The sequence below is a fragment of the Gymnoscopelus braueri genome (assembly GCF_963280865.1).
Source record: "Gymnoscopelus braueri genome assembly, chromosome: 9".
Classification (NCBI taxonomy): domain Eukaryota; kingdom Metazoa; phylum Chordata; class Actinopteri; order Myctophiformes; family Myctophidae; genus Gymnoscopelus; species Gymnoscopelus braueri.
Window position 1 is genome coordinate 23,469,918 of NC_137610.1, and position 15,576 is coordinate 23,485,493.

The window sequence follows — 15,576 nt, forward strand, 5'->3', positions numbered from 1 at the left end:
AATTATTTAACTTTTTTTCTGAAAATAATAAAGATAAAGACAATATATTCGTGTCAAAAAATTTAATTATTTTTTGTAGGAAGTTATAAAATACTGGATATTTACTCGTGACCCATAAAAACATGTCAGTGCCGTAAAGCACTATACTCCCTCTGTGTTTGTGAATGCACGTGCATGTGCATGTGACTCTTACCTCCTGGTGTCCCTGCTCGTGCAGCAGTTTGCCCAGGTTGTACAGACAGCTAGTGACGGAGCTCTTGTGCGCGTGCGGGTCCTTCAGGTTCTCGTCAGGAATGTCGGCACAGGTCAGGAAGGTGCGTTTGGCTTCATCCAGTCGACCCTGGTTCATGAGGATGATGCCTGTATTCAAGTAGGCCGCTGTGACAAGAACCAAAGAGAAAGACATTGTGAGGGGAAAGCGTGCAGTAATTACCATTTTTTATGAAGAATAAAAAGACCATAAGAAATAGACAACAATAGAACTTTTCATACTGCATTTTGTTTAGACATTCACCGACATTTTGTGTGAAACTGTGGATCAACTCCACTCAACTCAACTTTATTGTTACATCACATGTTTACAGGTGGAAAGTTTCGAGAAAGGTGAGGTGAGAAAGAAACAGACAAACAGATATCAAACTGGCAGTGTGAAATATATACGATATATATGATCTATACATATCGTGCTTGGTAAAAATAGCAATGGGTTGAGGCAGTAAATATAGCAGCAGATGTGATGACAGATGTAATAACAGATAACGTCACTGTTGGCTGTTTTGTTCTTCATAAATTAATGCCCTATTCTACACTTCATCGTATGACAGTGTCTTGGAAAAGTAGCGAAAATAGCCCATCTGCAAGCTCACAATCCATTGCGATGTAAAGCATTGTGAGCTTGTTGATGGACTATTTTCCGAAAAATGTATATGTACGTACTTTTCTTTTCTTTTTTTGTTGACAAAATAGGGATGCCAAGGTTAGTGGTTAAGCCTGTCTGTGGGTTTTATAAATATTTAACGAAAGAAAAGTAACAAGTGACTAAATAATGACATAATAAATAAATAATAAATTGGATCCATTGAATCACAGTTTATTTTATTTTTTTACCATTTCCTGAAAACTAACGGTTTTGGACATTTAAGGTTTCAACCAGACTGAAACCCACTTTATACCACAAGTAATGATCAATAGAGTTCGAAAAGTAATTAGGCTCAGTGGACCTGGCTCTTGAAATGGTCAAGATTGACTAGTGGACAGACTGTTAGAATAAATTGTCTTTTCCCAGTCAATCAATATGGAAGGATCTCTCACAGGACGAGGATAAATATTCAAGAGCCAGACGGAGAAATTGCACCATGTCGAGTTTTGTGAAATGGAAGACAGACACTGTGTGAGCGACTGTCATCATAAATCTGACAAACAAGTCGTCTCCTTCCCACTGCTTCTTTCCCTCGGGATTTACCTCTCACTAACAAATGTACCTGTACATTTTGTGAGATACGAACCCACTAACAACGCGTGGGAAATAGAGGAGCTAAAATAAACCCACAAAGAGAGAACAGCAGCTATTTCCAGCTCCAGCACCCTGACACAAGGTTCTCTCTGCATCGTGTGCCAACACTGTGAGGCAAATCGATGAAACTTTATCGCGAAGCGTTGTGGCTTCTGCATTTTTAATAACCGCACTCTGGTTTTGCACAAGCTAGCCGTTAATTAGGCAGTGAATAATGGTGCGACCTTGAAAGAAAGGTTCTCAACCGTCACGTTGCGATTCAGTCGTTACCATCTCCAGGGCTGATTAATTAACCTCGTTATCAGCTCTGTAATGGATTGTCTAATTGCACGCTGAAAGAAAATTACGGTCTAACGGTGATCTCGTTCAGGTCTATAATTAATCTGAGTAGGCAATAAAGAGGAATTTAAGACGGTTCTGTTTATCTGTCATTGGTTGACACCCGGAACAATAGGGAGCTAATTTATTGCATGATAAGCTAGGACTGTGCATGATTTATATTCATCAGGGAATGACAGCTGATCATAATCACCTAGACTTTGCTCAAGGCCGGCAGCAGCGGCTCAGGAGATAAGAGTGGCTGCTTAGTGTGTGTGTGTGTGTATGGCATACATTGTAAAGCGGTAAGGTACAGCTAACCCACCATGCATTTGTATGGAACCTAACCCATTAAAAGCGGGAACGCATCTCTGTCATTTTAGATTTCTTTGGATATACCAAAATAGCAGATCTACAAGCTCATAGCGTGGCACCGAGTGCCACGCTATGAGCTTGTAGATCTGCTATTTTTGAAAAATCGTGAACATTGGTGCAAATCTTTGAATAGATATTTTTTTAAAGCGAACATTTGTAACTCAAATCTTTGCTTCTGGGAGGTCCCTGGAAAATAAATATATTCAAAGATTTGCACAAATTGTCACGATCTTTCAAAAATAGCAGATCTATAAGCTTGTAGCGCGGCACTCGGTGCTGCGCTATGAGCTTGTATATCTGCTATTTTTGAATCGCCAAAGTATAAAATAATGGGTATAGCTCAAATCTAAAATGACACAGATGCGTTCCCGGATTGAATGGGTTAAGTTACTTGGACTTAAGTTCCCACCACCATCACCATAGCAATGGCATGTATTGTCAATAAAAAGAGGAGCTGTGCTGTACTTACAAGCCAGAGTTGGCCGGCTTCCAATGGCCAGCTTATAGTAGTGGAGCGCTTCAGAGAACTTCTTGTTCTCCTGCAGTAGCAAACCGCTGCATGGGAAAGACCAGAAGAAATGAAGTCATGGATGTGCTACAGCAGTGGTTCTCGAAACGTTTTAATTTCAAGGACCGGATAGTGTACGAATGGAACCAAAATGGACCGTGAGGGTCCATTAAGTTCCATTTGTACACTCTCAGAGTTATTTTGAAACCCTCTCAACGAACCCTGAGGGTCCCTGGACCCCACTTTGAGAACCACTGTGCTACAGCTTCACATGCAGTAGAACAGGTGTTCATGGCCTCTTTAAAGCAGTGCTTCGCAAACCTTTTTAATGTCAAGGACTCCCAAACTGATACGTATTTGGCTGCATTTGAAAAGGGTTTAAGCCAGGGACCCCCATAAGAGAAGTTTTGTGAAGATTTGCAAACATGTATCGAAAATAGCAAATCTACTGCATTGTGACGCACTGTGAGCTTGTAGATCTGCTATATGACTGCCCATATTGGACTTCACAGTCCATTTATGCTACTTGTATTTCATTTTATTTTTAAAAGAGTGGGGGTTCATTCCCTCCCCCCATTTTTTTTGTTTTATTAAATACAAATAAATTGATTAGTTGCACCCCATAAGGGAAATAATCGATAGTTGTAAATCGGAACAAGCAAAAATGTTTGTACAGTACATGTATTTGTTTATGTTTTTAAAAGGGTTAACCATGTTTCAGAACATAATTGTGTAATTACAAAGAAAGCGTGGAAAGGAGGATGGTCATAATGTAAACACTCACAGGTTATACAGCATGTCAGCCATGTTCCTGCGGTAATAGAGGGCATTCCTGTACGCCTGCTCTGCCTCCTCCATCTTGCCCTGGTTCTTCAGGACATTACCCAGGTTGCCCCATGCTGACATGGCAGGAAAAACAAAGGATCAGTCCAAGAGATTATGTGGAACACTTTCTCGAATAAAGACAGAAGTGCTGAGCACCGTGACGCAAGTGGGTGCTTTAATTCTTCATAGTTGTTGTTTTTTTTGCCACATGCAATAGATTAGGAGGTTTGTTTTTCTACCGTGCCCAGAGGTCAACTAAGTATTAGTTTAAGTATAGAGGGTTTAAGTGGTTAAACACTGATATCTATAGAGAAATTAATACAGACAGGAAAATACACCACTAATATAATCTTAGTAGAAGGAGGAGAATTGATGACATTTTAATATCTAGCTGTCAATAGCCATTTCTATGTCAAAGACACATCTTTATCGACTAGCTTTTTAGCTTTGATAGTGATAGAGAAACTTGACTAAATCAATTATTTCATAGCGTCCAATATTATTATGTGTGGCAGTTATGTTAAACAGTACTATAGCAATACTACTAACTTGACATAGACAGCCAGGATCAATCATACAAATGTGAATTAATAACTTGGACAAACTGCATGTAAATAAAGTCAATGTGTCTTCCCGTGTCTCCTGTGACAGTATAGGGCAAAGATAAATTGTGACTTAACCCAGCTGTACCAACTCATGTAAAATCCAGAGTGTTGATTTAAATCAGATCCTGATGGGGGTCTGTTTTTACACTCCCAGAGTTCTGCTTGAAAGTGTTGCTTACATGTGCTTAAAGGGTTATAATGTCTGCTTCACTCTTGAGCTCGACATCTGTGAGACTACAAAATTCTAACTGAAGGAGCACAGAGTTGAACCTGTGAATGTTTGGAGTCAAGAAGCAAAGATTTTTTTTTGAAAGTTCCCACTGAATTATTCAGTGCTGAAACTGTCTGGAAGGACTGATGCACATTATCACATCCAACAGAGGGAGACGGAGAGAGAGAGAGAGAGTGGGAGGGAGAGAGAGAGAGAGAGAGATGGAGAGAGAGACGCAGAGAGAGATACAGAGAGAGAGATTGGCATTACCTTTAGCAGGATTGACATAAATCCCTGACTTGTAGAGCATCTCTTCATTCTGCCAGTCCCGGTTCCTCAGAACCGTTTTCACCCCGAACATGAGCACCAGGGCGGCACCACAGTACACCAACATGGCCCTGGACGACTTGCGCTGTACACGGACGTACAGGCACCTCATGCCCACTGCCGCCAGCAAGCAGAAGCCCATGCTGGGGATGTACAGTACCCTCTCCGCTATCACAAACCCCACGTAGAAAAACAGGTTGGTGGCGGGCAGGAAAGGGATCGCTAGCATGCCCAGCGAGAACAACGCCACCGTTTCGCTGGCAGGCAGTGGAGTCCTTGCCTCACAGGTGCCGTTTTGCACGCCAGAACCGTGAGGTTCCACATGGGAGTCGTCCGCGTGCTCCCGGTCGCCGTGAGTGTAGCTGTGTCCGTTGGCGTTCCCGTTCTTCCCGTTGGCAACATGGTGCACTTTACCGTTGGTGTCCTTGTGTTTGGGCGCCTGGCGTGTCCGGAGACCAAACCAAGCCAGGAGCAGGAAACCCAAATAAAAGGCCGCCGTGTGGAGGTTCCTCCAGTCCGCCAGGCCCCTGACGAGAGGCACAGCGTCCATGGACCAGTCAAAGCTGAGCGTGTCGGGACAGAGGAAGAGCCAGACGTTGGCGGCGGGCAAGTAGAGGAAGGTGAGCGTCCGGGTGAGGAGCGAGGGGGAGTCGGCCGCCGGGTTGTCCGAGTTGGAGAAGTTGGGAGGTTTGTTGCCCATCCAGTAGAGGCGAGCGGCCAGCAGAACAGCTCCCCAGGCCGCCAATAGCAACACACTCAGCAGCAGGTGGACATTCTTCCTCTGAAAGGCAGAGAAAACACAAAAACATGAGTCAAGCTTTCAAATCGACTGGAAAGGAAAGTGGAGCAAGGAAGGAAAAAAAACTAATAATATTATGAGAGCGTCAAGCCAAAGTCAGTTTTCTGGTTGGTTTGTGACGCTTGGAGTTTTGGGCTCTCTGCGTTTGATTTCCATCCAGACCGTGTAAGTAAATTGAGCATAGGATTGAATGGAATGTTGATTTGTGACCTCACTTCAACTGGAACAACAACTCGAGAATGAAAACTGTTAGTGAATGGAAAAGGGGAAAACATAGCAGAATTATGTAACACAATCCGAAAACAAAAGCTGTGTTCATGCACAATTTAATCGACGAAGTGTTACTTAGTAGCTGCTTTGAGAGCTAATTCAGCGAGAGGGAAATGTAACAGCTTTTATAGTTTTTAGTTTTGGCTGCAATGAGAGATTTTTATGAACCAACTGAGAAGAAGAAAAAAGCTAAATGCCACAGTGACTATCTTTTATTAAAGCCAGAATGATCATTCATTGTGACTCAGTATTCATTGAGTGCCTGGGAACAAAGGTGACCTTCTTACATCATCATTTTCAATTAGTGTGCATAATTCTTCTGGCAGTACACCTGGTCTCCACAGGCTTATCAAAATAAACAAATATATGAGACCTTCAGCATCCAATTCATCATTTTACAGAGTTGATATTAAACACTTTCCACAATCCCACATGGAAATACTTGTGAAGTATTTATAGCGTGTTTGAATCTTTTATACACACACAAAAAAGGGAGGGGGGGGGAACAAAAACAAAACAAAAAACCTGGGCATATTCCCCAATGGAATACGTTCCACTATTAAGATCAACTGATGTTTCTTATAGTGTTTTTGTTGGAAAACCCAACTCCTGCTAAAAAACCTTTATAGCTTCCTTTCTACAATATCTGGCTGATATTGTACATGCAGAGCAACATCCACTGGCGGCCTCACTGCCCTACAGCGCTGATTCATTTTCAAGGAAAGACTGACCTCATACCTGTGCCTTATTGACGCTGTAACATAGTGTTACTAGGGGTGCAACAGTTATTATTCAAAATATATTTAAAATATATATATTTGAATAAAATAATCAATAATCAAAATTGTTCTCTGAATGCCACTTAGCATGGATCCATCTCTGAACACTAAGGGGGACTAAGCAGACCACATCTATGATCATACATTTCATAATAGCACTGGTTTGGGGGTGTACTATTGATGTCCTCCTGTGTCCACTGTCATTTTCAGATTGATTCGGTGGCAATTGTGGTGAGTGTCTCTCATCTCTGCTAATGATCACTGCAGTTCTGATGCACAGAAAAGAGACTCCACACTGTTCAATACAAACAGACTGAGACACTGTTCAACATCTACTTCCATTTTAACACCATAGAAATCAACAAGGTTCCATAAACCGTATATAGTTTTGATATTCATTTCCTAATTCTAATCCTATACAGTACTTGCTGTACCCATAGATTCGAGTGGTAATGTGAGTCTCATTAATTAAAGCAGCCTACTGTAGCATTAAACACTAGACCCTTATAACTTCTTTAAACTGACTTTTACAGAAGCAAAGAGGAATGCAAACCACAAAAACAGCACTATAGGCCACAATGTATTGTATGTTGAACTGTATCATGGCCTTTCAGCAAAATGCTTTGTCTAATCACTTGTAAAGTCCATCCAATCAGGGTGCTTGGGTGGCGGAGTGGTAAAGTAAACCTGACCAACACCGGATTCGGATCCATCGCGGTGTATTCGGCTTTGTTGAGGTCTATACTATACGAACACAATTGGCCTGTGTTCGGGGGAGGGAAGCCGGACGGGGAAGGTGGTATTTGTCACTGCATTTACTCCTAAGGGCTGGGGCTCCTCACTGGCAGTAAGTGGCGGGTTGCAGCCCCCAGGACCCGTCGAAGCTGCTGGACTAAAGAGCAATTATACAACACTAGACCATACCCGTCGGGGGATATGAGCACCCACGCTTGTTTCACGCACATGATTTGGCAACCCGGGAGCCAGCGAACACAAAAACGCTAATAAACAGCTGACATTTGGGGAAAGCGAAAAACGGGCTTCGCTGTTCCGTGCACATGGTAATGGTCAATGGCTGTGTGCAAATGCAGAGCAATTGAGTGAGGATAGGAGGATACAATGCAACTTTTTGCATTCATGGCGCCCCCTATGGACAGAAGTGAAAGCACTTTTGCAGGCACACACTAGAACAGAGACCCTCGGCCTCAACATGTGATTTCAATTTGGGGTTGCGGTTTTCGTTCATGATATATGTTGTTTTTGGTGAGAAATAGCCCCCTCTACCCACTCCAGTAAACCAACTATTAACATGTCCACCTTCATTTGTCTACTTCAACTTGAAAGCCATCAGTGTGACCTTGGTTGTATAATTTGATGTCCAAGGTCAAAACAAGACTTCACCAGTGCCACTGAATATGAATGCGACACTCGCATCAAGACAATGTAAGCACTGGTGCCATGGTCTCTGTGAACCTTCCTGTCATGTGGACATTCAAAATGATTGATTTAAGACCAGCGTGTCAGTTCCAAGTCAAAGGCCAGAGGAGGAGGCTCATGGGTCACTGTGGAACAAACAAGCTTCACACAGACCAGTGAACGTACGCAGGTTAGCAGCACTGGGGTCAGATTTAAGGCCCACTTCCTGTGGAACAAAGGTTAATACCACGGCAATGCATCACTATTATTAGCAGTCAGTGACATGGTGGAATGTGACCTGTATGTTTTAGCTGAATGCTGGATCAGCCATCGAGCTGCTTCAAAGGATTTATTTTAGTCAAAAATAAACAGATGAACAAGGATCAATCATTTCATCAACCAATCCACCAGCAGGTCTGTCATCTGCATGAAATAGATTCTACTACACAGTTTAATACTCTAACCATGACCCCACCTTGAGATGTACTGTGGAGAAGGAGACACACCATGTATCACTTTAAGGAGCTTAGAAGCAAAGACTCTTTCGCAATGGATCTCTGGTGTACCGTTGGCTATTGACAGTAGTGACAGTAGCCAACGGTCATGACAACGGTAAATATGGAACAGGTTGATTTAATGGCGACCACAGGCACAGGCTGCTTGGGCGTGCCAGGTTACTGCTTGACCACAAAATGCATCATGGGAAATGTAGGAACACAGAGAAAGGCTCGAACAATTTGAGGTTGTGAAAGGGGAATTTTCTCTTGTGAAAATTTGTTGTATTGTCAACATCGTTTCTATAGACAATGGTAAACATCCACAGTGAACTGAAACCCACATCAACCGCATGCATGTCCCTTTAAGAAAGTTATAAATAAACCCCAAGGTGGTACGCTTTTACAAGCATTTTTTTTAGGGAAGTGACACTGAGCCAAAATGCACCAATGTGTTTCAGAATGAAGTAACACTGCAGAAACAGTGTTGTATTACTTGAAATATGACAGGCATAAAAGAAAAGACAAAGAAAGAGAAGATCTATGCTTTTCAGCAGATGTAAATCACAGAGAATCTTGGTGGCGATGGAATCAATTGCTCTAGCGCACAACTTCGCTATTGTATCCCCTCGGCCCACACTCGTCTGAACTGCATATGAACTCCTCAAACTAACACAAATCTCACCATGGTTTACACACGCTCAATCCATCCATAAAATGATTATAGCAGCACGGGGGAAAGCGCTGTATCCTCTCCACTTCTGAATATAAACAAGTGGGCAGACGCTGCGAACAAGGACAGTGTGGACTCAGCAGTTCTGTGAGGCCTGCAGGCTGTTCGCCGGAGGCCGTGCCAGAGAGGTCAGTGGTGAGGTGTTAATACGTCCTGACCGCCGCTGCTGCAAGGGGATCCAGCGTTGGATTTACGAGGCTCGTCGACACAGGCTCCCACACCGCTACACACAAGGGGTTTAAGGAGACACCACCTCTGTGTTTAGGGGAAGGGTTAGTGTTAGGTAGAACACTGTGCAAAGGGGTGAGAGGTTGGACAACGGCACTTTTGAACAGGACTAGTTGTCCTAGACCAGGTGTTTGGGACGGGGTAGGCCTGTCACAGTTATTACATCATCGGCTGATCGCAATTATTCGAGATAATCGAAATATTTTCATATATTTTGAAACATTTTCAAGAAATAGCAAATGCTTGTAGATCGGCTATCCCCACTATTAAAAAGAAATTGAAAGTATATTAAATATGTCAGACATGTATTATTATGTTTTGCTTACGAAGCATAAAAGCCAAACAAAAATAATTTCTAATTTGCATTTATATGTTCCAATGTTCAAGGCCAAAAACACAATTATAATCGTTAAACACACTATGACACACCCCGTCTTTTGCAGAGCTGAGTTGCACAGCAAAAAAAAAAAAGGCCCGTAAAGGTTTGGGGTATTTTGAAGTGGGGTTTGTGCAGCACTGCCTAATGTAGGTACCCCCCCCCCTTCCATTCCTTTGATTCTGCCAAGTAGATTTATCCCTGCTGTGATGAGACCACCCTCCAGTAGGCAGGTGTGTGTGGTTGTGTGTGTGTGTGTGTGTGTGTGTGTGTGTGTGTGTGTGTGTGTGTGTGTGTGTGTGTGTGTGTGTGTGTGTGTGTGTGTGTGTGTGTGTGTGTGTGTGTGTGTGTGTGTGTGTGTGTGTTGCGCGTATGGAAGTCCTTTCTGCATTGGACGCTGTTGAAGGCCAGTTGGCCCAGCGACAAACAAATATGTCACCCTGACTCTCTGCAGACGCAGCACGCAGTCCGACATCACCACCCTAACCGCATCCATATGTGAGTGTGCGTGCGTGTGTGAGTGTGCCCATTTTTTTCCTCCATCGTAACCCAATGCCTTTCGAACAGCATCAACAATGTGAATCGATCCTGTCTGGTCCCTGGTCACTCTCCACGCAATGGAGAAAACAATTAAGAAAGCAAAAAAAAAAAAAAAAGGAACTTGTGCAACCTAACAAGCAAGGGGGAAATGCCTCAGTCAGCTTTGGAAATATTCTAGGGGGTAAACTCAGTAACAGATAACATGAAGCTCCATCTCGATTATCTCTTGAGTAAACAAACACGTGCATCCTCCCCTAATATGCCTGCGGTTAAAATCTGTGCCTCTCAAAAGCTTAAGTTCAATTAATGGCAAGGCGAGGGCTCCCCGAGTGCTGCAGCTCTATTACACCCACAGCCAAGGCATTCCAGCTTTGTCTCTTTTGTGTATAATCCAGTTTAGCTTGAAATAAGTGGTTTAGCACAACCCCGTAGGAGGCATGAGGGTGGGTTTTTCTCTCCCTTTCCCTTTTTTGAGTCTCAGGCTCAATCAGTTCAGAACTGAAACAATTTAGCCTTTATGAGGCAAGCATGTGAAGAAAATATCCTTGGAGATGAAATGCAAAAACAGGCCAATTACGGACTCTCTGAATGTGCCTGTGCAAGTGCTTTTTCTCCTCGACACTTGGGTTGGAAATGAGCAGGCTGAAAATGCAATCTAAAAGGTTTTGTTTTTTGGGGTTTTTTTAACAGCAGCCGATGTTTTGTGAAAGACGTGGCGAGGTGAAATGAACCGGGCTGCTTTCGCACGGTAATGAAATTAGGCTCAGGAGAAAAGGACAACTTTCTGTTCGGAAGTACAGGCCTTTTTGTGTGATCGCCTGATGCACGCTACAGCGCCTTTTGAGAAAATGTCATCTCCTGTCATGCAATCTGGGAACCCATTCGGTAACAAAAAAGGAAAATAATGTGTTGTTTTTGTGCCCTCCTTTTTTGTGTAGAAACAGGAACTTAGTTTGGCTCCACCCCTTTCTTAGTCCAGTTCCTTCCAGGTGCTTCTGTGTTTATTCCTACTAACAACTACACTAAATGTTCAGGGCAGTGGTGCAGAATCTGTCTTGAGAGATTACATGTCATGTAACAAAACCTGACCCCGTGCCTGGCTCTGTGAACAACTTCATACATTAAAGTAGTGAGTTAATAAAGAGTTAAATGAACACTCTGGACTTTACTTTGTAGCTACACTGTAGCCCTACTCAACCTCAGCAGTGTATGTGATCTCCTCCTGTCCATTAGTGAAACATTTGGGCTGTGATCTCCCACTCTATCCGTTACTGACACATTTTGGCTGTGATCTCCCCCTATGTGTTAGTGAAGCATTTTAGCGTGTACAAACCTGATTGTTAGCAGGTGAGACAAGATAAGAGCACAGCTATTACACTTCCAAACAATGTGTTCTGGATTATCAATACCTGGGTCATGTTTAAAAAATATATAATGGTTTAACTAGTGTGTGACATTTTAGCTTTCTGAGAAGCCAAACAATGTTACAGTACTTTGTTCAAATCGGTGCTATCGCATGTCCATACTCATATTGCTTCATGGAATAACGATGGATACATTTTATGTTTTACATGAAGGCGACACAAAATTAGACATCAATGGCCATAAACGAACCCAAATAAATAATTTGCTTTCCTTCTTTTGTGGCAATAACCACAGGAACATTCAACACAGGCTTTAAAGATTCCAGAAATCTCCCTGAGTCTGCTAATAATCAAATTTATTATGGGTTGCGGGTGAAAGAAAATGCCACAATACAAGAAGCACAGACTGCTTCACACTGAAATAAACTCTAAGATGACGGTCTGGCAATAGCCTCAAAGCCTTAGTGAACAGTGAACACTGTAACAGAGTAACCATCTCGGGCTCAACACAGGCAAGACCAAGGAGCTGGTGGTGGACTACCGCACGAGCAAAAGGGTACCACCGGCCCGCACCATCCATGGGGAGTCGGTGGAGATCGTGGACACCTTGAGGTTTTACATTGACATACAGACGGCGCTCGATCCACTAGTAACATCCATTCCGAGGACTGTCATTTGCAGATACTGTATTCTACTGTTATTAGTGTATTCTTTCCTCACTGACACTGTATACTGTGGTTACTGTACTGATGTATTTTTGTCTCCGCCAGGCCGAAAGGCATGGCGAGAGAGTATGTTTTCGCCCCTGTCCGTCCGTCCGTCCGTCCTGTCTGTGTTAGCAGCTAATCTCTGGCACCGTTGGCCCGGTCGCTCCGAAACTGTGCACACACACTCCCTGGATGCCAATTCAGAACCTCTGCCCCAATTTTTTCACATGGGCCTGTTATAGTGCCACCAGGAGGCCGATTTGTGCAAAACCCTTTTTTTTTACATTACTCCTACAGATTTTATCCAAACGTCATGCAAATCGGTATACAGTATCTCTATAGTCATGTGATCAACACAAATCTGTCCGATTTCCCATATTCCATCCTCATTGCCTATGGTTGGCTTCCAAAGTTTGCAGGATTGGTCCGTTTTGAACAAAAAGCCTCAAACTATGCACGCAGCTTGCGATTTCCGTGAATTTTCACACGCACATTCCCACTAGGCCGAGGAAGAAATGCCACCCTTTTCACATTGGCCTGTTATAGCGCCACCAGCAGGTCTAATTTAGCAAAACACATTTTTGGAACAAAATGCCTCAAATCATGAATGCAATGTCTGATTGCCGTGAAAGACCTAAGAATAAATGGCACCCTTTTCACATTGGCCTATTATAGCGCCACCAGGAGGCCACAATAACGTACCTGACCTGGCGGAGACCTGTGCTCCGAGGAGCTCTTTTTCTAGTTTTGATACTGAATTGATTGCGATTGTATTGATATTTTTTTCCTTCACTGATACTGTACAGTGCGAATATCTGTTGTATATTGTTGATAGGGTTTTGATATTTTCTCTTCACTTTTTGCATGTTTTTTTTGTTTTTCATCTCTAGAATTATTCTTAGTCACTTTTCGATAACCTTAAAGCTGTTATCACATTATTTTCCCCTGCGTGACCAATAAAGGTCAATCTATCGATCTAGATCTCTAGTAAACACTCACACAGAGCAATAGTGAACACAAGACTCTAGTGTCTTCAGTGGCAGCATTTGATGCTCACAAAGATGACAGGCGAGAAGAGAGAAACTACTAGGACTACTTCAAGAGCTCAAACTATGCACACTAATTTTATGGCAACTTATAAAACCATCTAAAGAAGTGCTGTAAAGATACTATATGACGCTGTCATCACCTCTGTGTAGATCTACTCAGACCTATGACAGTGTGTGAACATACAACATAGTTGACCCAAAGTCATGAGGGCCACCGCTGGGCTGTCACAGCAGCGTTTGCAGGCCACATGGTAAGAGAGGTCACGTAGTCAAACCCCACAGAGGTCCTGTCTAGTGGAGGACATGATCAAAGCATTTAACCCGTGTGAACCCAGAGTCAGATGCTGTAGAAAGACAGGGGAAGAGAATATGTCTCAGAAACAGCAGAGATCCTGGAAACAAACCAGTGATGAACACAAGACCAACCAAACATGTATTGACTGTGAATCATTAAAGATAACGGAATTAAAAACATGTGCTTGCCAGTGGTTAGGGAGATGCCTGCGATGCTAAGAAACCCAGCATTCCTACACATGCTATTGGAGAATATAAATCTAAAAGCATACCGACACCACATTAATACAGGCTGCCTATCTGGATGAGAACCACAGACAAGTTAAATGTCTGCACTGATGTTTGGTGCAATCAATCCTTTCTACTTTAAAGGACCATACTAGCATCAATACATGTCATTGTCTATTCACAGCTTATATCATACATAAACATAGACCATTTAAATTTTTTGCCATACTCATTAAGACGTTCCGGAACTTAGCTTAAATGAGTCAATGTTTGGCTAAACATCACAGTGCAGAATTTCACTCGTAAATCAATCTTTTCTCCAGAGACTATTTTTGGCTTTTCCGACCAATCAGTGCTTTGACGGAAATATTCGGCAAAGTGAAATTCAGTGTGTTGGACTGCATCTCAAGCAAGTTTAATGTCTTTGCAAGTTGATTTTCATACTGTACTGAAATGACTGGAATCCAAAGGCAATTCCTATAAATTCAAACAAACCACGTTATGCTTTTGAAAATGGTCGTCAGTCATGTCAAGTATACCGTGAGTTGTAGTCAATGAACCAAACATGTCAGACCACGGGTGTGGTCTTTTAAGCATTACTGATTCTAGCTGGGCTGGTACTCATGTCCTCCGGTGGAAAAACTACTAGATGGAACCTTAGGTGATGAGAATAAATAGTTCCTGCAAAGTTGTTCTTGAACAAGATGTCTTATGAAATGCCAGCTCATGTTCTGTTGGTCAACCAGAGCCACTGAACCAACAGAAGATCCATTATCCCAGTCGCTCGTCTCTCATTCTAACTCAGACTCTGTTTGATGCGCTGCCATTGGCTGTGTCAATCATCCATTCAGAAGAAACCATCCAGCGACCACACAAGCGCGCACACACAAGCACGCACGCACGCACACGCACACGCACACACACACACACACACACACACACACAGTCAAATATCTTCTCTTAATGCTGATGCCAGATGACCCTGGTTTAGGAGTGTCTGCACAGCTCTTTTTTTTTTTCCTGTGCCATAATCAGCACACATCCATTTTCTTCTCATCAGCAGCAATCAGCCATGGCAATCTGCAGTCCCTCAATGGAGGTGCAGGGAACACGCATCTCGTTCTTTGCAGTCAGAGGTTGGTTGCCTCCACAGGGGCTGAAATGTGAACTTAAGTAAAGAGGGATAAGTATGTAGGTGGGCAGGGAGGGAATCTGCTTTGTTGGAGCACGATCACTGCTGTCACAAGCCCTGATCAAGATCACTGCTGTCACAATGATCAAGGAGGCTCCCTGACATTGGCCTGAGGCCTAAAGAATATAAACAGCTAATCAATGGGAAATCCTCCAGCTTGCTGAGTTATGGCTGTAGCACGTTAACTTCAGTTCATATAGGATGTAATGAAAGAGCGAACAAGAACTTTTCATTACATTTTCCCAGAGTAATGAAAATATTTTGCCAAGGGAATGCCAATCAAGGGCCAATTCATTGTTTGATTTTTAGGAGTCGCTGCAGAAGAGCAATCTAATTGTTGAAGAATTTCTGCCTGCTCTTATTCATAATCTATGTGCTAGACCACCATCTGTCCACAGTCAAAGCAAGATCATTTTTAGCAACAA

At 42.8% G+C, this 15,576-nt stretch overlaps 1 protein-coding gene across 1 annotated transcript in view; it reads right to left on the reverse strand.

Moving 5' to 3' along the window:
• The window catches only part of LOC308092573 (protein O-mannosyl-transferase TMTC2-like), a 116,611-nt gene that overhangs the window by 35,924 nt on the left and 65,111 nt on the right, over positions 1-15,576 (reverse strand). Inside the window, exons 3-6 of the mRNA XM_080438554.1 lie at positions 4,626-5,463; positions 3,499-3,613; positions 2,676-2,761; positions 194-378 (exon numbers count right to left, since the gene is read on the reverse strand). Coding sequence (XP_080294680.1) covers positions 194-378; positions 2,676-2,761; positions 3,499-3,613; positions 4,626-5,463 — 1,224 coding nt within the window. The remainder of the gene's footprint in view (positions 1-193; positions 379-2,675; positions 2,762-3,498; positions 3,614-4,625; positions 5,464-15,576) is intronic.